This window comes from Choristoneura fumiferana, chromosome 17, assembly GCF_025370935.1.
Source record: "Choristoneura fumiferana chromosome 17, NRCan_CFum_1, whole genome shotgun sequence".
NCBI classification, from domain to species: domain Eukaryota; kingdom Metazoa; phylum Arthropoda; class Insecta; order Lepidoptera; family Tortricidae; genus Choristoneura; species Choristoneura fumiferana.
The window spans coordinates 4117977-4143711 of NC_133488.1; the positions used below are offsets into that span (position 1 = coordinate 4117977).

The 25735-nt window shown below is 39.2% G+C and overlaps 3 protein-coding genes across 7 annotated transcripts; 1 reads left to right on the forward strand and 2 right to left on the reverse strand.

Annotated features, from left to right (window-relative positions):
* Positions 1–3249: 3249 nt before the first annotated feature.
* On the reverse strand, positions 3250–18655 carry tum (Rac GTPase activating protein tumbleweed). The gene is made up of 13 exons (XM_074100887.1): positions 18363–18655; positions 16666–16868; positions 16103–16256; positions 14618–14775; positions 13806–13907; positions 12689–12800; positions 11730–11889; positions 11092–11221; positions 10369–10518; positions 5702–5952; positions 5272–5401; positions 4583–4707; positions 3250–3611 (listed from the first exon to the last, which is right to left on the reverse strand). The coding sequence occupies exons 1-13, from the start codon at positions 18472–18474 to the stop codon at positions 3578–3580; spliced, it is 1821 nt and encodes a 606-aa protein (XP_073956988.1). The 5' UTR covers positions 18475–18655; the 3' UTR covers positions 3250–3577.
* On the forward strand, positions 6552–7356 carry LOC141437091 (probable palmitoyltransferase ZDHHC24). Its single transcript, XM_074100317.1, has one exon. It carries the CDS (start codon positions 6586–6588, stop codon positions 7354–7356), a length of 771 nt encoding a protein of 256 aa, XP_073956418.1. The 5' UTR covers positions 6552–6585.
* A 3007-nt stretch (positions 18656–21662) lies between the features above and the next one.
* Positions 21663–25332, reverse strand: LOC141437482 (uncharacterized). 5 transcript variants are annotated; one of them, XR_012452397.1, is made up of 2 exons: positions 22943–23232; positions 21663–22773 (listed from the first exon to the last, which is right to left on the reverse strand). XR_012452397.1 is itself a non-coding variant. In XM_074100888.1 (2 exons), exons 1-2 carry the CDS (start codon positions 24803–24805, stop codon positions 22784–22786), a joined length of 975 nt encoding a protein of 324 aa, XP_073956989.1. In that variant the 5' UTR covers positions 24806–25332; the 3' UTR covers positions 21663–22783. The 5 variants fall into 5 exon arrangements, 1 of the variants encoding a protein (XP_073956989.1); XR_012452394.1 differs by having other exon boundaries at positions 21663–22792; XR_012452396.1 differs by having other exon boundaries at positions 22913–23232.
* Between the last annotated feature and the right edge of the window lie 403 nt (positions 25333–25735).

The window sequence follows — 25735 nt, forward strand, 5'->3', positions numbered from 1 at the left end:
ACATATTTTAGGCGGCAATCTGACGTACCGGACTGACCATAAGATATATACAATTCTAAACAACCTTATACCATAGTAGCATTAACTTTCAAAAATTACTAGTACTGCCCTCTCTTAAGGCAATTGACAGTATTTAAAAAAAAAACGAGTTATTTATACCATCACGTAGCATGAAAAATTCTCTATCAGATGAACTAAGCAAATTAGCCGTATCTGGTCTACAACATGATCAAAAACCCCTAAGAACAATAAAACCTCCTAGACGACGCGAAATCAAATTACACATTTTCTCTGTTTACTCGAAATGTCTAAAAAATAGGATACTGCCAATTGCCTTATGAGGGCGCAGAGTAAATGGTTTTTATACACAAAGAACTGTAATATTTAGGGCTATTTCTAATTGTTCGCACTCCGCACGTTCGTAATGTGATAGTGTGGTGGAACCACGCCCAGTATTCAGCAGTGCCAACAAAGGGGCGCTGTCTTAACCCTACATTTTAACCAAGTAAATTTATTTACCTAAATGAATGATTAAATATAATACATCCTTAGAAAATAAGGTATACTGCTGTTTTACATAAATAATTTAAATATAATAAATATACATAACATAATATCACCGCGTCATGGACCCACCCATGCACTTAAAAGGTAAAATTATTAATGCAACAGTTTTTCATCAACTACCGCAGACATCTACCAATATTAATTGTCGTTAAGCCCACTTGTGGACCTACGCTAGCTGGGATGCACTGCGCGGACGAACCATTTCACAGTAAACGTCATAGTGACATCGCATTAATTAACAAGGAAAATCGTAACGACTTTTCCTTTAAAAAGGTTCCATAATGGCTCATGAATTAAAAGTCCTTGACCGTACAATCCGTCGCACGCGCCGCGCGCAGTTAGCGCTGCTCATACTATTTTTCAACAGGCGTCCACCCGCCCCGTGCAAACCGCGTGAGCTAGCAGGCCTTAAGGCCAATTGACACCGCGAGCCGAGCGGACTTCGTACGGGGTGTTTAACCTTTTCGACGCCAACGACTCATATATACGCACCGCAGGTTCCACGCCAACGACATATAAATTACAGACCTTTATATTTTGCATTACTTCAATGCAAAAGCAACCTTCGTTCAATTGTATTAAGGTTCAATTTTAGACATTGCAATATAGAAGCCTGGCGTATTGGTGATGTCTTTTGTATTTGACGTGGCGGCGAAAAGGTTAACGGTCACCGAGCGGCTGCATGAAAGTACTTACACCGAACCTCTATACTATAAAGTTGATGGATGTAAGTTGAACTAAGTCACTAGTGTATTGCAACTGGCACTTTGCTTGCAGGTCTAAACTAGGCTTTAATGGCGATAGAAGAAAAGCTACAAAGTAGAAATGGTCAAAACACGCCTATGAGTACGGCATTAAACCTGTTAGCATCTTGTGATATTTTCAATATTTATTTAAATAGAACTATAGGAGAGTTCACGATGACGCGTGCCGTGGTTCTTATTACAATGTCATTAATGTCTAATTTTGACTAAATCACGCGTGTTCGTGGATGGCACTAGATACCATAACATAATAAAGAGGCACTTGTTGTACGTAATATCTGGAATACTGAATTGATTAAAAATATTTTACTGATAAAAAGGTACACTGTCAGTGCAAAAATAACAAAGGTAAATCAACTTTTTACCCGACTCCCCGAAGAGGGGTTATGTTTTTCGAGCGTATATATTTCCCGTTTGTTTACACAGACAGTTTAAAAAAATCGTTTTAAATGTATACCTTGTGCCATCCACGAAGACGCGTGATTTTGTCCAAATTAGCCATTAATGACAATGTAATAAGAACCACGGCACGCGTCATCGTGAATGACTCTACCTATAATAATATGCTACTAATATGCTTAGGAGATAATTAATTTAATATAATGTGATGCAACTGACATGTGATTTTTTTGCACGTCTAAACTGTGGGGGATTTGGGGATCTAATAAAAAGCTTTTATATGATAAACTATCTATTGCCCGGCATTTGGTTTGCGAAGATTCCGTTTATCGATATCCCACGGGAACTGTGCAATTGATCAGGACAAAATAGTATCTCATGTGTTTATAGTAGATTGTTGCACCTAGCAGAATGTTATTTATGATTGCACTGAGTGCCGTTTTGGAGCCCGAGGGCAATATAAATTACTTAATGCGAGGTGCATAATCTGCTTTTCTTTTAACTATTACAAGAACAGTAGACGAAAAAAAAAAACATGCTGAAGAATTATTAGGAAAAAAAAGTCACTAGCACTCGATGATTCCATTTTTGTAAGTTTACATTCGTACTCTCAAAAAATGTCCACGGAAAATTTGCAAGGTTCCCGTCATTTTTTTTTTTTTTTCTTCTTACTTTTTTTGGCAGAGTTAGTAGCCAGTAGCAGATATTTTTACCCGGGATCTGTCAAATTTCGGATGGGCGCCAGGTTGGGCAACCAAACACTAGATTTTTTACACTATGCAGGCTAATTTTATAGCAAAAATACCTGTGTTACCTCTTTGGTGGTGCAATTAAAAAGAAATCTAAAACAATGCAATATAGGATTTTCATACATTTTTTCTGCTCTAGAGCAGAAAAGTCCCGCTTTGTGGTGGATATTTAGTGCGGTTATGATGAAATTAAAGCATAATTGGAAGAAAACATGATTTTCCACCTTCGAGGCGAGACGAGAATTGAAATTTGTATGGCGGCCGCTCGCGGCGGGCGCGCGATGATGCATACAATACAATACAATAACTTTATTGCACACCAACACGTAGTACGAAGTACAGAAAGCACACAGAGATTTAATACTTGCAATTCTTGTCTCGCCTCGCCGGTAGAAAATCACCATTAAACCATTTGTGTGTATTTGTTCAGCTGTTTTTGCATGATTGAGTGACAAGCATCTAAGCTTTCACGTTTATATTATTAGGAAGATTTACCTCAAGAACAATTCACCGATATTTTTCGAGCTATTTTTTTTTCGAGCCCTGTTCAACAGGATTATACAATACAATGACTCTTTATTGTACACCAGAAATAGTAAGCAGCAGCGGCAGCGGTAGCAGTAATAGTAGTGTAAGTATGTATTAAGTAGGATTATTATTGGGAAAGCAAGTAGTTTTGACTGTCAACATTCGACTTTCGAATGATAGACTAAACTGCTTAACAAAATTTGATAAACGTTATTCTAGTACTTGACAAAAACGGTTCTACGCCAGAAAATATTGATCAAATTTATTTCCACAGCTATCAATTTATACCTCATTTTATTTAGAGCATAACATTTAAGTTGTTAGTACTTTGATCCGTTTTTGATTCCTCCAAGGTAAAAGCAAGTACAAAATAACAACTAATTATAAATTATACAACTAACAAAGAAAATGACTTAACTAAACATATTAAGTATATCCAATCCACTATATAGAAGGTCTAAAGAATAGGTAATCTATACAAAAAATAAAAAATGGTTAACATAACTGTTCTCTTACACGAACAAACCAAAATTAACTTACTGGACACTAAATAAGGTTCAGATCTGATTGTCACTGGAAATAACTCCTCTTCTTCCTTGACACTCTGAAAACATAAAACATTTTTATTTCAATTTGTATATTTATATTAGTTTCAAATATTGTGTGAAGTTGAGCCCATTTTCATGGCTTGGAATATTTTAACATTTACTTTTGTAAACATGGATTCTACGACATTAACATAGTACAGGGATGATTCGGGAGACGTTGATAAATGATCTGAAACAATTACTTTGCTCACCCGCGACCTTCAAGTTTAAGTTTAAGGTCGCGGGTGAGCAAAGTAATTGTTTCAGGTCATTGACATGGACCTCCGCAAAGTAACGCCTGTTTCAATACATTAGTTGATAAACGCCATACCAGTATTAGTATGATTAACATATTTTTTAATGTGGAAAACAAAAAGTATTCAATTATTTACTATGCATGGTCAGGTCACTCTAGTACGGGAGTTTCACTTAACCAGTCCTCTCCCAGAGGCACAAATTTGTGCCCAAATTCCTTTGATCCTGTTATCCTGGGAGATGACAGATTAAACATGTTACTGAGGGTGCAGGGTTGATCATACTCACGACTCTCGAATCAACCAGTATAGTTATAGTATATTGTATAGTTTGACACTGTCCGTTCTTACACCTGCCATTGAAACATACTTTACACATAAAAAAAAGAAAATTACTGAAAGTAAGTAGGGGGTTCTTAACCCTTAAAAGGGTAGAGGCGATTTAGCGACCACATGCATTGACTTGGAAATTCAACCTTATTTTATTAATTTTAAGTTACAATATCCATTGTAATTATTGAAAATGCTAGCTTTAAAAATATCCTTTGTCAGGTATGTATTCGATAGCTGCTTTTGATTCCGTGTTAGTATGCTCCAATAAATGGGGCCTTATTAAGGGTTAAATAATGATTGAAGGGGGTCACGATGAGACAATTTTAATACAACTAACCTAATGAGAACCTTGCGCGCGTTTTAGCCATCCAAAAGGTTTGTATGGCATTGTATGGACTTACCCAGTGTCAGCGGGCGAGAAGAAAAACCCCCTAGGCCGGGAGGCGGAGAGGGGGGACGCCGCGTCGTTGGGGAACGCCCACTGCGCCCAGTAGTCCGAGGGCAGTCGCAGCAATAGCTGCATCACCTAAGTGCAAGTGAAAAATAAGTATGTATTTTTTATATCTGTATTTTATTGCAATATTCCATACATCTGCCAAAGAAATCATAGCGAGATTGATTATAAAAAGGTTTCTCGTACGCGACTTAGATTCTTCGACTGTACGTGTGACACTCTTTACCGGCCCCGATAATACCGACATGGAAATACCGACCCGATTTTTCTTGTACACGCCCATAGAAACTGATGTCAGTTTGTATGGGCATGTACACGAATAGTTAAGTCCGTAAAACACATAAGTTTTTATGCATAAAACGACACAAATCTGGATGAATCATTTTTGAAGGTACTCCTTTTATACACGCCAATAATAATTATTACTAGAAGACGTGAGATTGATAATGATTAATGGTTTACGGATGTTAAAATTAATTCATAATTTTTTCAGATTTCACTATTTATAATCGCATAAACGAATTGTAAAATTTTGTTAATTGTTTAAACTCAAAACACAGGTACACCATCGTTCCCCGCATAACTTGCGAGTCGCGCCTTATGAACTAATTCTTATGAGATTGTTTGAATACATACATTGACCATCTGAGCCGTGGCTGTGTACATTTCGGCGGCCTGTGTCATCATGCCGAAACCAACGACAGTCGGGCCGAATATCTTCGCCAGGTTGTCTATGCCCATCTCACAGTCCGGACTCTCTGCTACCCTGAAAATATATTTTTTTTAATTATAATCACACTACACTACAGTACACTAACTTGTGTAGATGCAGCACCAGGAACGCCAGCGTGTCCCTGTTGGGCGGCGGCAGCTGACTCCCGGCTTACACTATGGCATTGCTCTGGTCGTCTACATGACACTAGACTCGCGAGGCTCACACTACAAAAGCTAAAAACGCTTAAACGGTTCGCCTTTGTACATACATCTCATTGTTCGTCAATTGTGTTTGTTTACTTATTTTGTACAATAAAGAGTTTACATACATACTACACTACAGTACACTAACTTGTGTAGATGCAGCACCAGGAACGCCAGCGTGTCCCTATTGGGCGGCGGCAGCTGACTAACAGCTTGCACTATGGCGGCGGTGGCGTCGTTGGGCTCGCTCATTCTCGCCGCCTCCATGAAGTCGGCCCAAAGCGCGTTGGAGACGAGCGGCTCGCGGAGAGAGCGCAGGAAGTCTTTGATGCAGCCGCAGAGCACGTGGATGTCTTCGTTGGAGAGCTGAGGGGAGCCGCAGCCGCGGAGGAAACGCTCCTGCGAAGGAATTTCACTGTTAGGAATCCTAGGAACTAATATTATAAATGCGAAAGTTTGTGTGTGTGTGCGTGTGTGTTAATCTTCACGCTAAAACGGCCGGATGGATTTGGATGAAATTTGGCTACTTTTTATCCCGAATATGCCCACGGGTCATGAAAGTCATAAAATTTAGCATGGTTCTTTTTAGCGAAAAGTCAATGAAAACTACGATGTAATTTTCGGGAATCCCCACGGGAATTTTTGCTTGTTGCTTGCTCACGCTAGAATGGCTTCTGGAATAATAAGCAAGCACGCTACTTATTATTCCAGATCTTATATCTCAAAAATGGCCTTTACTGAGATATTCGAATTTGCTATTCATACGTCACCACGTGTTTCTAGCTATTCTAGAAGTCTTAATTTCTGAAACTTGCATTTCCAAAAATATTTTTACAACGCCCATCTAAATGTGTACTGGTACTACTGGTACTAAATGACAATCATTACAAAGCCTTCTTGAAGTATTTTTGATTGGCACTGATGATACTGGCAGTCAACTTACGATGACTTTCCAGCGACAATCTTCTTTCAAAACTACTCTAACTTGTCACAGAACGTCAAATACATAACACAAAGCCGAATACAACAAAAATGGTGGTAACAAAACGAAAACAAACTCCAGAAGTCATACGTTTACGACGCAAACTCGAAAAATGGCAATGCATTTTACTGGCAGGGGTATTAATTCCCGGATATTACGTGGTGCAAATTTTTGTTGTAAAAACGTGTCTGTTACACTATATTTTGAGCGTTTATGGCTTCACAAACATAGTGGGTAATATGTATCTGAGTATATTTACCGACACGAGGGTGAGGTCGTACACAGGGGATGGTAAATATTGCGAGATATGCAAGCAGAATCAGCCGCCAATGAGCTGGCATTGCCCTACATGCGACGCTTGTATGAAGAGAAGCGATCACCACTGCTACTTTCTATCCCATTGCGTCGGTCGTAACAACTACCGATACTTCGTATGTTTCTTGGGTCACTGGACACTTGTTATGCTATATTGCTCGGTGTGGTATGCTTTTCAGGTGAAGCAAATCAACTTTGATGCGTTCTTATCACCGGTCAGACTATTACACCCGTTTTATCCACCGACAGTAGAGGATTTTTACGTGGGGTGTTTGTTTTTAGACTTGTGTCTTTTACTTTTGGCTAGTGGTCTATTTGGTTTTCATATCAGGAATGTTTATAGAGGCACCACTTCGTATCAGAGTTGGAAACACAAGCCTTATATTAAAAGTCATTGGAAGACTAACGTTGTTTATTTTTTTGGTACGAGATGGTATTGGGCTATTCTCTGGCCTTTTGTTGATAGCCCCTTTCCAGATTATGAATTGTTGAATACTCTTGAGTAACTACCAGTTTTACTGTTATTTTGTAACTATGTTTTGTTATTTTAGTTTGATTTTATTCCTATTAAAAAAAAAACAATAACTGTTTTTTATTCAAGCAGTATAGGTCACTTTGTAGGTATAGGGCGTGTTACGAACTTTTCCAGGCTCTTGGATAAGTAGTGCATCTAAAAATAGCCGTAAAGTGGACTGGAATGTTTTATATTATAAGTCACCTACCTGAATGAACTGGTATTGGATTTCTCGCTAATTTTTCTTTCAATATTGAGAACAAAATAGGTTATGTGAACATTACGATGAACTTTTGTACGCAAGGTGTCTTGAAATAATCCCAAAAATTTTAGCAGATAGGTTAGTTTGAAAGAACGCCCCTATAAAGCTTTTTCATCGGAAGTTTTGATTCAAAATTTAGTTGCAGGAGACGTGGAACACTTCAAACAGCGATCTAATCTTTGTCAGTACACAATTTAAAAAAAAAATCTCAAAATAAATTTACAGAGGTGTTCAATCAATCTAAGCTAACTTGCTGATATCATCTGCATCAAGTTTAAGACATCCTTTACAGTCACCAGCACCAATATCTGACACAACAAAGCTTTTATAAATATCTGATAAGACTAATTCTAGGGCCAGTAGGACGTGTCAGATATTTTTGCACACTCTGCTGTGGCATAATTAATGCAGATTACTGTGTACAATACATACAATACGGACGACACTTGTGGACACATTGGCGCCGTCTCACCTTGCTAAGACATCACTGAAGCAGTAAAGGGTAAGCTGCAACGGCCGAAACAGTAAAACGCTTCAATATGCGAATATGGCGGACAGCAATATAATTGCAAGTTTTGGTGAACCTCTTGGGCCGTGGGAATCCGAAGCTCAAAAACTTTTTTTAAAGAAGCTGGTCTTTTCCACAGTGACCATAGGGTTGGCTCTTTCCTCGGTCAACATATTGACATGGACATACAACGAGGAAACGCAGCCAGCCTTACGGACTCCGCCCAATAGTATGGAGCCATCCCTAAAGTACTACACATTGACCATTTATAGACATCTCCCCCCCCCCCTTGTCACATCTATTGCTATGAAATCGACATTATTTTGTTCCTGTGCCACAAACCGCCTGACCGCGATCTGGGAGATATTTGTAAATCTAGGTTTAAGCTTAGAATAAGTTACTTTTATTTTTCTTCTTCTTGTTATAACCTTATTTGTTAATTTTTAAAACGCTAACGACGGATATATCCGTCAGAAGAGAAAGTTCAGCGTAGAAGTTATTTTCGCGCAATGTAATAATATAAGTTTTAAACTAGCTTTACCTTTATTCATAAAAAATCCTTAATTGAGGTTTGATCGGTCTGTTACTTAGCAGACTGATTAAGCTTGTTAGACGGTTGTCAAGAAGTATGATTCATAAACGCTTGCTAGCAGTCTGCTAGTTGTTGAGCTGCTGATAGACGGATTAGACGCGTTATGTTGGCCACCTTGACAAATCAAAGACAAAAAATGGCCTAATCGATAATTTAAAAAAAAATTGACAGCAGTGACAGCAAATTACCAGGAAAAAAAATAAAAAGCGAGATGTTTGTTTTCCCGCCATTTCCGATCCGCATGTTTATGTTGTGCAAAGAGCCATAATTATGTTAATCATCCTTATTTTTTTTTTATATTTATTGTTGCTAATTTAGAGGATTTTTAAATACAAATTCCTGAAAATAAATTTTCCTGTTTTTTTTTTTAATCTGCGTAGCCCTGCCTTCACTATAAATATCTTCGGTACCTATGGGTTTTTGCTCTAGTCAAAGTCAGCTGTTCAAACTTGTGGCGGCCATTTTGTGACTTAGCAGAGAGATAAAGGAGGGTCTACGGTCTTCTAACTTTAGCAGAGCCTTGATCGACTGATTAGCGCTAACAGACGTTTATGAATCATGTTTTTTAGCATCGGGCCTTCAAGGAGCCTTCAAGGAGGCTCTAACTTTTTATGAATAAGGCTGTAAATGTATTCCGTTCACTGAAATCACGTGATTAAAACACAAAAAGCTACAAAACAGTGTATTTAAATTGGAAAAAAACAAACATCAATTGACATATTTCAGCTCTATAAAATCACTTTCAACCGGCAGCGGACTTTTGACAAAAGGCCAAAGCACCGCCCAGTACCATCTCGTGCCGAGTACATTCACAGTATAAGTCATCCAATGCCTTCGCTCATATTCCGTACTTTTCATAATATTCTTGACATGGAACACCAACAATCCAATAGAGCACGGCAACATAACAATGTTCACAATGGCACAGAGAACAAGAAGATCTTCATCGCGTATTCCTGGAAGCTTTAGGTAAGGAAAGAAAACTAACGGCGCGAGGGCGTAGCCATAGCGATCGTAATTCGCTGCTATTGTAAAATAGTAATAGTATATAGTATACAGCATGGAGGCAGTTAAGTGTGCTAAAAAACAGATAAAATATCGGTAATTCCGACGTCCCGTGAGATGAGAAAGAAAGTTATGTCTGTGGTTCTCTATTCTTTGCCCGTAGATTTCGCAGTCTTCTCGCTTGAAGTAAGAGTGGACTGACGAATCAGTGAGTATGCTGAGAAGCATGTTACCAAACACGTTTGTGAAGAAATAAGATCCTATTACTATGTCAAAGAAGTTAAGTTTTAACATTATGATCTGGAAGATGAAGTATCCGGGTGCGACTATGACGGTCAGCACAAAACAGTGGACTTTTTCGACTATGAGCGGTACATGTCTGCGTTTTTTACGTATTGTATTCATTTTGTAACACTATTATTATGATTTGGATCGCGTGATGCTGTCAATAAAGGACAGTCATAGAGTAAATTAAAAAGTAAATGCTATCTAGTAATAGTACCTGCAAGAAGTTTTATTCTTAGACATAGTCTTGTCACTTTTTCTACAGAAAGGATGAATAGCAATTTTAATCTTTTTCACGACGGTTTAGGACCACAGTGTGTGAAACTTAAATTACATACAAAATTGACAATACCTTTAGCCGCTTGACGTCCTTTTCTACGGCGCTGATGCGGTAGAGGCCCCGCTCGGCGAGGCCCCTTTTCTCGACCTCGTTGACGCAGTGCACCAGCAGCGCCGGCACCATCGGCGGCGTGCTCGGCGCAAAGTCCGCGATGCTGCCCTCCTGGAAAGACATCGCACATCAGAGATTTGACATCACGGTCGAATTTACGAATTACAACCACATTACAACCCTTTAAGCGGCACTCCGGGTGGCCTGGGCGCGGCACGTCTCGCACTGTGTGTTACCTGCGCGTTGTTGTTGCGTCGCGCGGCGGGCCCGGGCGGCACGCACGGCAGCGGCAGCAGCGCGCGGCACTCCGGGTGGCCTGGGCGCGGCACGTCTCGCACTGTGTGTTACCTGCGCGTTGTTGTTGCGTCGCGCGGCGGGCCCGGGCGGCACGCACGGCAGCGGCAGCAGCGCGCGGCACTCCGGGTGGCCTGGGCGCGGCACGTCTCGCACTGTGTGTTACCTGCGCGTTGTTGTTGCGTCGCGCGGCGGGCCCGGGCGGCACGCACGGCAGCGGCAGCAGCGCGCGGCACTCCGGGTGGCCTGGGCGCGGCACGTCTCGCACTGTGTGTTACCTGCGCGTTGTTGTTGCGTCGCGCGGCGGGCCCGGGCGGCACGCACGGCAGCGGCAGCAGCGCGCGGCACTCCGGGTGGCCTGGGCGCGGCACGTCTCGCACTGTGTGTTACCTGTGCGTTGTTGTTGCGTCGCGCGGCGGGCCCGGGCGGCACGCACGGCAGCGGCAGCAGCGCGCGGCACTCCGGGTGCGCCTGGGCGCGGCACGTCTCGCACTTTATGCCGACCTTCGCGAACTTTATGCTGGAACCAGAGTTGTCATTTACTGGCCGATGGATTTCAGGATTAGAAAACAGATAGATGCTATCGAACTACATCATAGAAGAAACAAAAGGTTATATCATAAGTCCCGGTTTGCAAAGAAACCAGTGTCGTCAAAAATACTCACACATATATTCAGTCAGACACACGAACACGTGTGAGTACTAATCAGTTCCAAATATTAATTATTATGATCAGTTGAAGATTGAAACTAGGGTTGTAACGGAACTTCGCCTCCGCCTCTGTTACTGCGGAAGTTCCGCAAGAAATCGTATCTTCGCCTCCGCAATTTTTTTTGCGGAGTTATAACCGAGGTTTATTTCTCATTTCGGGTGGGGGCGGGCGTATGTCAAATAAATAACACACGACAAGAATCAACCTGTCTCGTTACTTGGACGTCTAACGCCTCCGTTACAACTCTAATAGAAACATGCGTCGGACGACGTGGCGCGGCGTCGCGTTTTAGTAGTATGTTTCCGCCTATACTCACGTCTTCCCGCAGGGTCCGCAGGTCTCCCGTTTATAGAAATTCTTGGCGACAAAGTTGTGTTGTCTCGGTCTAGCCCGCGGCGAGCCGCCATAAGCCGCGGAGATGACAGATGGCGTACGCTGCACCACCCGTATCGGGGTATCAGAGTTGGTGTCCGTATCTGTGTATTAGCAAACACGAGGCTATAGGTAGAGCCATTCACGATGACACGTGCCGTGGTTCTTATTACAATGTCATTAATGTCTAATTTTGACAAAATCACGCGTCTTCGTGGATGGCACTAGGTATAAGGGCCTACGCTACGTAGCTGACGCGGTTTGCACGAAGCGGGTGGACGCCTGTTGAACAATAGTATCATTATCATGTCAGCCGAAAGACGTCCACTGCTGGACAATAGGCCTCCCCCAAGGCTCTCCACTCGGACCGGTCTTGTGCTTTCCGCATCCAACACGATCCCGCGATCTTAACCAGGTCGTCGCTCCATCTTGTTGAACAATAGCAGCGCTAACTTGCCCACACAATTACCCACGCCAGCTAGCTAGGCCCAAATAGACTAGTTTAGTCATAAAATTCAAATAAAAAACGGAAACATAATACAAATAAAATATGAAGGTACTCGAGCTGAGCGCAAATATGACGAACCTGATCGCAGTTATTACTCATAACATAGGTGAAATTAAATAATTTGGTGTCTCTTGGTATGCACTGCTCGGCATTACGATTTTTAATAAAAATTGATAATGGTTAATTTTTAGATATTGTTATTAACGGCTTTGTTATTGTTTATAAAATTTATTTTACAAAGGACCAAAAATAATAATTATTTTTGCTCCTTTGATTAAATAATGCCGCCTTCTGACTTTATATTATTTAATACGAGAGTGAGAAGGACGGTAGGATACGAACTTCGATTATCGAATTTCGTAGTAGCCCCCCAGTAGCTATTTCAATTTGATTACCAGACCGCGGCGGCGCAGAAGGCGTGTGTTCCTCTTTCACTCGCTTGTTGGAGAGGCGAGCCGAAGATTTAGATGGCGGCGGTGCTTCGTCGCTGCTCTCCGATATCGGTTGCTGCAAACAGGTTGCTTTATTAACCCCTGGTATGCCTAGGACCTTGCCAAAATAGATGTTGTGCTTTAAAACAGATGAGGATGAGACGTAGTATTTTTTTTAGTTGCCGCATAGGAGTTATGCATTGTAAAAACCAGTCAAAGGGCGTTTTCAAAAAAAGTACCCTTTCTTTTTCTTTAATTTTTGGAAAAATATGGTTTTTCCTACTCAGAATCAAGAGTACAATCGATTTCGATAATTTAAAAAAATTACCCAAAAAAAATGGCAGTTTTGCGACGTTTTTTTCATACATACAGTATGGGCGTAACAAAACTCATAAAATTTTGTATGAAAAAATGGGGACATTTTTTTTAACCGATCGAAATCGATTTTGCTCTTGATTCTGAAAAGGACAAAATCATATTATTTCCAATATTTAAAAAAAACAAAGGGTACCCTTTTTTTTAAACGCCCAATGTCTAATAAGGAAAGGTCCAACTGCCCGGCTTCGATTTGATCTATTTTGATATACTTATTCTAGTCGAGTAGTCTAAAATAACAGACACGGTATTATTTTGTTGCCCGATCTCAATCTATTGGAAGAAGTGGGTTAGTTTCCTTAAAGTTTACTTCTGACTAGAAGTCAAGTTTAGATACGCCCTTACCATACTTTGACCGCGCCGAAGAGACAACTCCGAAATGAATGAGCTCACTCATTTAGAATCACGACAGAGAAAGTAGTGCTTCCTTCTCTCTGTGCTTCTGTTGCCTGGAAGAGATCGCTCTTAAGCGATAAGGCCGTTGCTTACCTTGTTATTTTCTCTCTGTGTACGTTTTTTATGTATCGCTTACTATTTCTGGTGTACAATAAAGAGTTATTGTATTGTAGTGTTTGTAATTACCGTAAGACAGAAAGAGATGGCACTACTTTCTCAGTACCGCCGCAGCGTCTGTTACTACACTTTGTCGCTGCGAAGACATCTAAACTTGTAAATCTTTGCAGTGGCTATGAAGAATAGTACTTACGAAATTCTTAGGCGGTTTCATGTCATGGTTGGTAGTGGCGCGTTCCAGGGTGAGGGTGGTAGTCGCTGTGGCCAGTACTTTACCACCTTGCAGTTCCACTGTCTGTGGGCGAAGACTGGCAGGTAAATAGAAGATTTTTTTAATTTTTTTTTATTGTGAGAGGATGGCAAACAAGAATGCAGGTCATCTGTTGAGAAATGGTCACTACAGTCCATAAATACCAATAACTCAAAGAGAGTACGCAATCCACATTTAATAACTCCATTGTCATTGTTAACGCATTGGCTGCCACCGACGCACATATGCGTTTTCGTTTTCACAAATTTTGAACGCAAACGTGCGTCGGTGGCACCTGTGGAAGACAGGTGGCAGTGAATGCGATAAAGGGCAAATAAAATGTACAAATTTGGCGAGTAACATTGATGTGACAAATAGTTTATTTTAGACACATTTTTAACCTTCTTTTGTTTGCTAAATATGTGTGAATTAAAAACTTCATGAATTAAGAACCTTCAGTTTTACTGCACATACTTAATTACCTTATTTCTTAGGGGCTGTTTCACCATCCATTGATTAGCGTTAACCGACGGTTAAATGTGATGCAGTCTCCGTCTATTTGAACAAAACAAGCTTAACGGTAAAGGAAACATCGTGAGGAAACCTGCACATACCTACAAAGCAAATCAATGGAGTGTGTGAAGTTCACAATCCGCACCGGACCCGCGTGGGAACTATGGCGCAACCCCTTTCATTCTAAGAGGAGGCCTGTGCCCAGCAGTGGGACGTATATAGGCTGGGAGGATGATGTTAACCTTAGTGTTGGAGCTGGTGGAGGAGCGTCGTTTCTTGGTGGCGGGCTGGTCGCGCGCCGCCCAGCCGCCGCGCTGCACCCACGACCGCCGCGTCGACGCCACCGACAGGTCCAGGTCTTCCTCAGAACGGGAGTAAGACATCTCGGATAGTAGAGTACCTGCACACATTCAGAGCCTTACTAGCTGATGCCCGCAACTCAGTCTGCAAACAATTCATTTATCGCTATCCCACAAACAATTTTCAAGCCTTAGACATGCAAAAAAAAAGTTAACAAAAGAGAAATCTACGAATAAAAGTGAAGGAAACGAAGAAGTGATCAAATACATTAAAATTTGTATATTCATGTGATGTTACTTGTTGTCCGATTAAAGGCATATACATGTCATCACCCACGGCACCACGCGTCCGTAATTCATTCAGGTTGTTCTGCGATTTTGCTAAATTTTCAAAGGAATTCCCAGTCTACATCGTGGATATCGTGGTACAAATAAATCATTCATTCATTTGGATTTCATTAAAGTTTACAAATAAAATACCCGCGCCAAATTTCACGACTCTAACTAGCGTTTGAAATTTCGGGATTTTGGAATTTAGTAAGACGTTTTTTCTTGCATTTATGTTTTATATCATTCAATAGAAATTAAAAATTAGCTATAATTTTTATGGATGGGCGGAAATTAGTTTTACATTCGGTTTAACCGAATTTCGGCAAGCTTAAGTCGAACTTTTTCGGCCTTTTTCGGTTTAAATGCCGAACATTCGGCACTAGAAATAAAGAACCTACTTACTTGTACAAATTCGACTGAAATGCATGTCATATCTTGATTACATTTTTTTTTAATGATTTGGCGCATTTTTTTGTTAATAAACAAACAAATAGAACATATATACAATAATTAAACAAAAATAAATAAAAATAGAACTAATACTAACTTACTCTAATCCTAAAAATCTATATTAAAAAATTATTACAGTTGGAAAATTGAATTGAATTATAAAATACTAGCTTATGCCCGCGACTACGTCTGCGCAGATCTAGGTTATCGCGCGGTGGCGCCCTCTACCGGAATAAAAGGTATCCTATGTTAATCCTTGGGGTTCAAACTACCTATATACCAAATTTCATCAAAATCGGTTCAGTGGTTTCGACGTGAAAGGGTAACAGACAGACAGACAGACAGACAGAGTTACTTTCGCATTTATAATATTAGTAGGGATATATTTTGGTAACAACTTTAACAGACTAAACATTAAGGTCATTAAAAAACTGAAAGTATGTACCTATTTTTAATCATTAAAAAGTGTATTTAACAATCAAATTTAACGATCTCCTCTTATCTATCTACTCATATTCAAAATTTATTAGAGGCAGGTTATTAATAAAACGAAATTCGGCCGAATTTTTTATTTTTACCGAATTTTCGGCTGAAGTTCGTATTCGGTTCAAACCACAATCATTTATTAATTTTATTTAAATTGCTCACCAGTAGAGTTAAGTTCCGGTACACCAGTTAATCTGGCGTTGTGCTCTTGATGAGCAGTTCCATTGAGAAAGGCCAACTTCTGCAGGGTCTCATCGTTCAGCTTAGCCCGGTTATCATTGAAGAGCAGATCCCTGGCCATGTCTAGAAGCTTGCTCTGTAACGGAAGCATGAACATAAAGTATTTACAGCTTGTACAGTCACCAGCACCCATATCTGACACTACAAAGTGCATAAATATCTGATACAATTTTATTTCTAGGGCCAGTGTCAGATATTTTTGCATGCTACACTGTGGCAGATATTAATGCAAGTGACTGTACTGGAAAACCATTTAAAAATATCAGAAAATTTTACAGTTTCAGCAGGAAAAAAAATTATGACTAACAAAACTTTGGCAAACATTACATCATAACTTTCAAAAATTATGCGACCCAGATATAGATACATCCATTATTTTATACTACTACTATTATACTATACTATACTTATACTACTAATATTACAAATACGAAAGTTTGCAAGTGTTTGAGTCAATTCCCTACTAGTATTGCAATGCAACTTACCAGTTCACTGTATTTCTTCATAACAATATTCCGCTCTCTCTTCTCCCCATCAAGCAGCTTCCTTACATGAGAGAACTTGGCCTCCCATTTAGAAAGGGTCCTCAGAGCTTCATCCAGCTCAGTCTGCAGCCGGACTGCCTCGGCCTCAGCTGATGCCCATTGGGACCTCACCCATTCCATTTGCTTTACAAATGCTAAGAAACCTGGGAAGAGTTTGAAAGAAGACATTGACTTAGAGATGGGACCGTTACTAGCTAAAATTATGATGTTTTAATTTATCAGTCCAACCGAAAGTAGTATCTGTAACCAAAACTGAATTTCATTTGTGCAACCATTGTGACTGAAATTAAAACAATAAAACTTTATTTGAGGACTGTTTTAGAGAACATTTTTTAAACTTGTGTTCATTTCACTTTTTGTAAATATTGACTGTTGAAAGGAGAAATTGACTAAGCAACATTTTTGTGAAAATTTAGAGATATAGCTCAAATGACAGAGAAAATTTTACTGATTCCGAACATGTCATCATCATCATCATCCCAGCCTATATACGTCCCACTGCTGGGCACAGGCCTCCTCTCAGAACAAGAGGGCTTCCGAACATGTATATCTTTCTTTTTGATGTAGAATAACAACATTGCCACAAAAAAATTGCAGAAACAAAATAAAATGAGTTGCGAAGCCACTGCACAAACTTGATTCAGAGACAGGTATTTGGATGGTATGGGTTTGTTCAATGGAGGTGTAAATGTAATTCTAAGTCAACCTCTTTCAGAAGAAGCGATGCTGATTTACAGGTTCATTAGACAGGCCTTTGCATCCAGAGACGTGGTTTCAGTGCAAGGGAGAGCCAAATATCTGTAGTGTGGTGTATATAACTGAGGCTCCCCATGAGGCTGACATAGTCACATTTGGTGTACTAAAGCCTTGATAAAATACTAGATAAAAAAAAACAAAGTTGATTGCTCCAGAATCGCACAAACCCAGTTTTGGTTCTATTTATGGGAATTTTTCTATACCGCTAGCATAGAACAATTTGAGAATTCGGTCTATTGCTAATATTAACTGGTAAAGATTTGCATCATTGCTAATGAGATGTCCAGCATTACATTTTAAATTTGATGTCCCAGAAAAATATGGCATGTTTACAATGCCTTACTAAACCCATCAAACCCAAAACAATATAAAATGTTGTCCGTCAATATTTAACAGTCAATCTTTACCTATAACATTCAAAAATGGAAAACATTAAATTGACAGGGGTAACAAAAGATCACAAAAATAGTTAAAGTATCTTGAATGAAACCAAGAAACTTATATTATACTGATAGGCTGGCCGTATTAGGCAGGTCAGTCCCCAGTGAGTGTCATTCTGGTAGGTATACCATAATGAGGACTACCTTTAAAAATTACAGCAACCTTCTTAAATTCTTCACAGTACTTCATAGTACTAACATTTTTAAAGTTGATTGTAAACATAATGAGAGGGAGCTTGTGCCTACATTCAATATTGTCACATATACTTATAATCCTGACAGCAGGGGGTACTTCTGGTATCCAGAGTATCCTCCCACTTAAAACGTCATCAAAACTAAAACCACATTGTATTTTATTTTATGCAGTACCTACGAAGAAGACTCAACAAAGGAATAATAGGAATTAATACCTAAGACTACTATTTATTGGATTATACTTACATTGTTCAGAATATTCGTCATTGAGGACGTTGTTCAAGCGATTTATATCATCAAACTGTGCAACCATTGATAGGGCAAGCCTTTGATCAACATCAGAACTTGCTGAACTCATTATGATTTAAAACTAATGCTGAACTGAACACTAAACAACACAAAATATTATATCTGTAAGTAAATAGCACATTTCACGAACTTATTCAAATTCTTAACTTGAAAAACAACACCCAAATCTCAAACAACCCAACGAATCCTTGAAAATTAACGGCTTTGGCAGTCGAGTTCGAGTGGAGTGGGGAGGGGGGGGAGTAGCAAAGCAAGTGCGACAGGCGACAATTGCAGGGCTACTACGAAACTCGAAACACGAAGTTCGTATCGTACCGTCCCTCTCGCTCTCGTATTAAACAGTATAAGTGTCAGAGGGACAGCACGACACGAACTTCGAGTTTCGATTTTCATAGTAGCCCTGCTGGCGACAAGCGACAGTTTACGTTCGAAAACTGGCCATTTTCATTACATGTTACGGAACGTGCGAGTGACGTGTGGTATCAATCTCATATTTGAAAAAGACGAATAGGATTGTGAATGAACTGAAAATTTTGAACTAATATTGAAAACGATACATAATACCAGCTTTACTTATGTTATTATTTGACTTGAAACTAACGCAGGTAATGATTGTAATCAGACCGAGCAGTTGTTTTGAACAAAAAGTGTTGCCATGTGCAGAATAGTGAAATTTTGCGGTAAATGAAAATAAAATACTTCGAGATCGATAAAGAAATAAAAGCAGGAATGTTGATTATCATGCCTTTTATTACAACATGTTTTAGTTCATATTTTTTATTACTTTAATTTTAAGCCAATCGCACAAAGTACAAAAGATATGGTAAAGATAATTTTAAACTCACATTGCTAATTTGTGTGACGTTATTTATTCTGTATTAATAAGTCTTTATTTATATTTAATGAGTTTTATTTAGTCGTAAGTTTACAGAGACAGATTCTTATATCCATATCATAATGTCACCATCTTGATATCATAGATCAGAGAGAGTCAATCAAATTCGGAACCATAGATTATACAACATATTCATTATTTTATTTTAGATAGCCCCCTATTGAAAAATCAATGCCTGACTAAGAAAAATCAACGAAAACTTAGTACGAAAAACGAAAACACTAGTAGTGGTGTGGGCAGACGTTACAATACAATACAGGGGTTACAGATGTTATGTCCAGGGACTAAAGTCCAAAGGAACGGCGGCAGAAGTTGTACAATTATTATTATACTCGTATGCGTCCAAGTTGAGAAATTTCAATTCCACGATGCAGGTTGTTGAAGTTTCTGTATTTGCTCATTAGATAGCGCTAGGATAGGAGTCGCTACAATAGGCCACAATTCAAATTCTTCGACCGTTTTAATGGAATAATTAGTGGCACGTTTAAATAAATACAGATAGGTACCTTATATATTCGTAGCCAACAACACGAGACGTCCTATACGTTTACAGTGATTCATGGAGAAATGCAAAGTTATAAAATTTCGACGATATGCTCCTCTCATCCACTCAAAGGTTGACTGGTAGAGATCCCTTAAAGGAATAAGTTCGCCTTTGTACATATATCTCATTGTTTGTCAATTCTGTTTGTTTACTTATTTTGAACAATAAAGAGTATACATACATACATATATCGTATTCACTCATAAAGCAATTCAAATAATAATTCTGATAGCGCTCCATGCAAGCCAAGTCATGACGTAGGTACACTTATCCGCATAATACAGAAAACGTTGTTGTTGAAAATGTTGCGTTGCTTAAGTACCTAGTGATGAGATTCAGTTAAAAACAAGAAAAAAATTAATAATAATAAAATAAATTATTTATTTCAAGCACAATGGCCTTTATAATAAATATTAAATACCTTAAAGACTAATACTAATAAAATAAAAAAATATTTCAACCATTTAGGCTACAAAACGACGAGACGCCGCTGCGTCACCATCTCTGATGTCGTAATTAATTATCAGTGGCATGGTACCCTGGGACAACCGGAATAAGACGTCTTATAATATTTTGTATGATCTCTATCTACAACTACGTATTAGAAAATTTTATTAAAGGCGAAGAAATAATAACAAATATGTAAAGACAGACCATCGAGCGAAAGCTGTCCACGCATTTTTTACGAAACTTTAACCTGGTATCATTTTTGAGACTGTCAAAATTGACATCATATATAATTTTGATATTGGAAAAGGGCGGGAAATCTCGAACTGAGCGCGCGTGTTTTTTCTAGCTCTTCATTTTTTATATTAATTAGTGGTCAGCGTAGTGTAAATACGGTGTATATATTTTAATTATTTATTGTAAATACCTTTATTTGTGTACATTTCTTCTTTTTTGGTAAGTTTTTTAATATATTTCGATGGAGGAGCCCGATGACCCTGGGGCGGTGTCCCCCAGGTTCATCACACCGTAACTATTAGTTCAATTAATAAACCAGAACCAGATAACGGTATGGATACTGACCATACAGATAGTTCCGTAACATCGGATAAAAATAGAAAACGAGTTTGCCCGTCAAGGAAATATGCCGCCATTGCAATAAAAAAAGGCGCAGAAATAAAAATAAAAATCCGGACTATATTTTGACTGAAAATGATTGTAATTGCACTAATGATTCTGTAAACAAAGTTGATATTCAACCAATACCTACAACAACTATTAACAACTCTACCACAAATATGAACTCTCCATCTCCACCTCAGCCCACAGACACATTCAGAAAAGTTTATGTAAATACTGATTGCTCACCATTTGTAGTGCATGTACAAAGAATGCAAGATGCACCGAATGACGGTACCTCTATTCATCCCATTTCCTTTGGAAATTTCTTAAAGAAAAAGTCATTTAAGAACATCATTAATGGTAGTGTGAAAAGAATTGGGAGGAATAGAGTCACATTGTCATTTTCTCATCTTGACGATGCTAACAAATTTTTGAATGATAAAACCCTCACTGATAATAAATATAAAGCTTTTATCCCATCCTTCAGTGTAATGAGAATGGGAATAGTTAAGGGTGTTCCGGCTGAGTGGTCCCTAGAGGAGATCCTGTTGAACATTTCTGTACCTTTAGGTACAGGAAAAGTAATTAAAGCTAGAAGACTAAATTACAAAACAATAGTAGATGGTTCAGCAGTTTGGAAACCATCCCAAACAGTGGTGTTAACATTTGATGGTCAAGTTTTGCCTAAAAGAATATTCATCTGTTATAATGCTCTACCCGTAGATCTGTACTGTGGGGACTGTAACTAGGTAAGAGCTTAGGTACTGGGGATCAACGCGCGTGACTTTAAACTTAGTTCAAAATAAACAACTTCTTCAATCATTTGGATTTATTTCAGAGCTTAAAAATACATTTACATAGCATAGCACCAGCCGCTTAGGCTATCGGGAGCAATCTGCTCTCCGGCATGTAATACCCGCTGTCAATCTAACCTGCCAAGTGGTCAGTTTTACCACCTGCCAGCGGTATACAGCCTAGTTCCTACATATCCCTCCTTCCTCACAGAGGTGGGGACCTAATCTACGGCCCTACCTAACGGGGACATTACAGACAGAAAAGGGTCTTTGCTAAAGACTAGTCACATCCTTTTCATGAAATTCTAGTCTATGTTACTACAATCATAAATAGGTTTATATATTTCAAAATTTTCAAATCAAGGATGGGACTTCGCCGCCCAAAACCCCGAAACAAAAAAAGGTACGGCGCCTTTTCAGTAAAAAGCCTAGCTACTAAAGACGCGTGACATTGCCTGTGCAACCCGGCACGTCATTCTTGCTTCATGCCCATCATCCTTCATCAGGTGATGAAGGTTCCTCAGCACCCCCTAGCGGAGTTGCCGTTCCACAACGACAGCAATAGCCGCTGGGTTTCCATCTTTTTATTATTTCACAGCCATGGATCCAAGTGTGGACCCCTGGGCAAGCTTCATTGGCGATCCCAGTTGGCTGTGTGAACTTCTGTTGCTTGAAAACTATTGAAAGGCACAGAAAATCAATCATTAAATACACCATCAATTAACACCACATATTTCTGGGCATATTGAACACATGAAGGTATGAAGTACTCCCACATGCTGAGATAAACTAAAACTACTCATTCTTTATATATAGAAATTCACATCATATATGATTACAGTTCACATTGGGAGATGTATGAACAGGCAATCTCATATTCGTGAAGTTGAATATGTAAACAATTATACTAAGTTCACTATGTAAATAAAAGTTATCTGTTTGATTTTCCAGCGATGTCGTCAGACATCAATTTTAACAAGAGCAGCTGGGAGCTGCCATCAGTTTTCATCAGCCACTGCATGGCTGCTGCAGATTGCCATCTCATTTCTGCATTTAATTAATTGATCTCCCAATATGAAAACACACAAAAAAAACATATATTAGTCACATAATAATATTACAACACACATTAGTCATATAATTTCATTATATCATTATCACACCGATACTTTTAAATCTTCCCTACCTACTCAAAAAAAACTTTCAATTCAATTACCTAATATTATAAAATACAATCGAAAAACTAAATTTACAATGTTTACATTTGAATGACATTGTCAATCATTGGACGTGTCAATTTTTTTCTAACCGCTGACACAGAACTTCTCGGGTGAACTTTTAAAAAGTTTTCAGTCAAACCATAAAGTTCATTCGGCTTGAGACAGCCATCACTTTCCGTCCCTTTCACTCCTAAATGAACGTTTTTAAATTTTATGTTTCGTTCATTTAGCGATCCTTGCTGTGGGAAAAACCTTTTATTAACATAACTTAGATAATGACGTGACTTTTTATTACCTTTTCTATGGAATCTATCAGGTCCGTTTCCGTTCTTACGCCGTCGCATTGCTACTCTTCCATAACAACCAGAAGGCTCCTCTCGCTCCTTCATCAGACCTGCCGAACCCATCTGCAAATTTTCCGACTTTCGTACCCTTTCAGGCTTCGAGCTCAACTCGCCTTTTTCGCCATCCTTTTGCTCCATCTTTCTATCGATCCTCGATACTTTCCCAATCGACTTCGACTTCTCCAACTTTCCTTCACTCGAACCTGAGGCAAAAGAATTTAAAGCACGGAACCCTAACAATTTTTTTACTGATCGCACTTTACTTTCCACGGTCAAGGAGTTAATTTGCTCGCACTCAACCTCTTTCATGACAACTTCATTTGCACAAACCTTTTCAGTCAATAAAGAAAAGTCTTTCGTGTCACTCAATTTTCGAATAAAATTGACACGGAATTTTTTATTCAAAGTCAAAGTATGACTACTAAAATCAATCATTGCATTATTTGCAGTCAAAAAATCTTGCCCTAGAATGCAAAAATTTGTGCCATCATTAATTACTAACAGTCTAATTCTACAATAATAATTATCTATCAAAATATATGTATTTACAATTCCTATAGGCTGAATCATGGAGCCTCCTGCTACGCGCAAAGGATCACTGAGCTTGTGCTCATATTTTAAATTAATTTGCTCTGCAAGGGAAACAGATATCAGTGACACATTGGCACCACTATCTATGAGGGCCTTGCAAATCCTGCCATTGAGCTCTATGGGCACAAACGTGTTCAGACTATTTTTCTCAACAGTACAAACATCGGGAAATTCACTAGAAAAAATCGTATTAATTTGGAAACCATCATTATTGCCTTGATCCCCCTGATGCTGCTGCGGCACCGGCTGTAGCTGCCGCGGCCTCAAATTATACCTTCCATATGGCACACGTGATGTTCCCTGGTGTATTACTTGCGGAAATACCATTGTTGGCGGCGTTTGGGACGTGTCATACTCCGAACGCGGCGTGAATCGAAGAGGTGGAGCATCTCCTTGCTCCCACGAGTGTTGATAATCTTTTGTAATATTAATCGGCAGTTCTACTTTATGTGTTTTCATGTATAATTCTGTATTAAATACATCACACAATTGAAGAATCGTTTTTCTTAGCTCCTCCTTTGACGCGAACAATCTAGACGCTAAATGTAATTGCCATTGCGAATTAATAGACTTAATAAAATGCTTGATAAATCTGCCGTCTTCAGTGATTCCTGCTTTTAACGCTAATTTCTCTAGGTCATAATAAAATGATAGTAGCGGTTCTTTCGGCTCCTGCTTTCTATAATAAAAAGACTGTGCATAGTCTTCTTGCGACGGGAATTGTTCTACTAATCCCTTCTTTATTAAATCATACGACTCCAACGTCGTGAAATTGGCCTTGTACCAGGACAACGCAGGCCCTTCTAAGTAGAGTGCGATCGCTACTCGCTTCTGATCTGCGGACCAATTCTTTATGATCGCAATAGTTTCAAACTGGTGGATAAAATCGTCCACATCCGAATATCCTGCGAATTTTTCCGCCATCTTCTTTTCTTCTCCGTAATAAAATTTATCTGCCCGCAAATTCTATTAAACACTGGGATAGAGGAAAAAATAAAATAACTCACAGTTGCTTCCTCAAAAATCGATACATTTACCAAATTGCTTCACTTTTCATGCGCTTTTTTTGTCATCAAAGCTCGTCTTTTCTTAACAATTGTCCATAGACCGCTGGAATCGCTGCGGTACTCCGTCGTCCTCTGAAGCGATAGCTAAAACATAAAAAGTACACCGACCGCGCCTAACTCCACCACTTGTGGGGACTGTAACTTGGTAAGAGCTTAGGTACTGGGGATCAACGCGCGTGACTTTAAACTTAGTTCAAAATAAACAACTTCTTCAATCATTTGGATTTATTTCAGAGCTTAAAAATACATTTACATAGCATAGCACCAGCCGCTTAGGCTATCGGGAGCAATCTGCGCTCCGGCATGTAATACCCGCTGTCAATCTAACCTGCCAAGTGGTCAGTTTTACCACCTGCCAGCGGTATACAGCCTAGTTCCTACAGTACATATTTCCAACAATCAATTTACAATTGTTGCCGATATGGTCACACAAAAACACAATGCCGATCCCAAACCATGCTGCTACAAGTGTTGGCCAGGGTCACTCTGGGTCTACATGTGATGTTGAGGAGGACTGTGTTTCTTGCTTTTATGTACTGGACACCATTTTGCAATAAGTAAACAGTGTCCAGAATTTGAAAGACAAAAAAATATTAAATTATCTATGGCACAAAGTTGTTTGTCTTACGCTGAGCATCAAAGCTGCATCATCCAGTCAGCAAACCTTATGCAGATGTTCTATATCTTCCTCCACCACATCAAATTAATCAGTCTCAAATTAAAACAGCCCAATCATCAGACTAACACACCAACATTCATCATATTCATACAAAAAACAGTTTTTCTC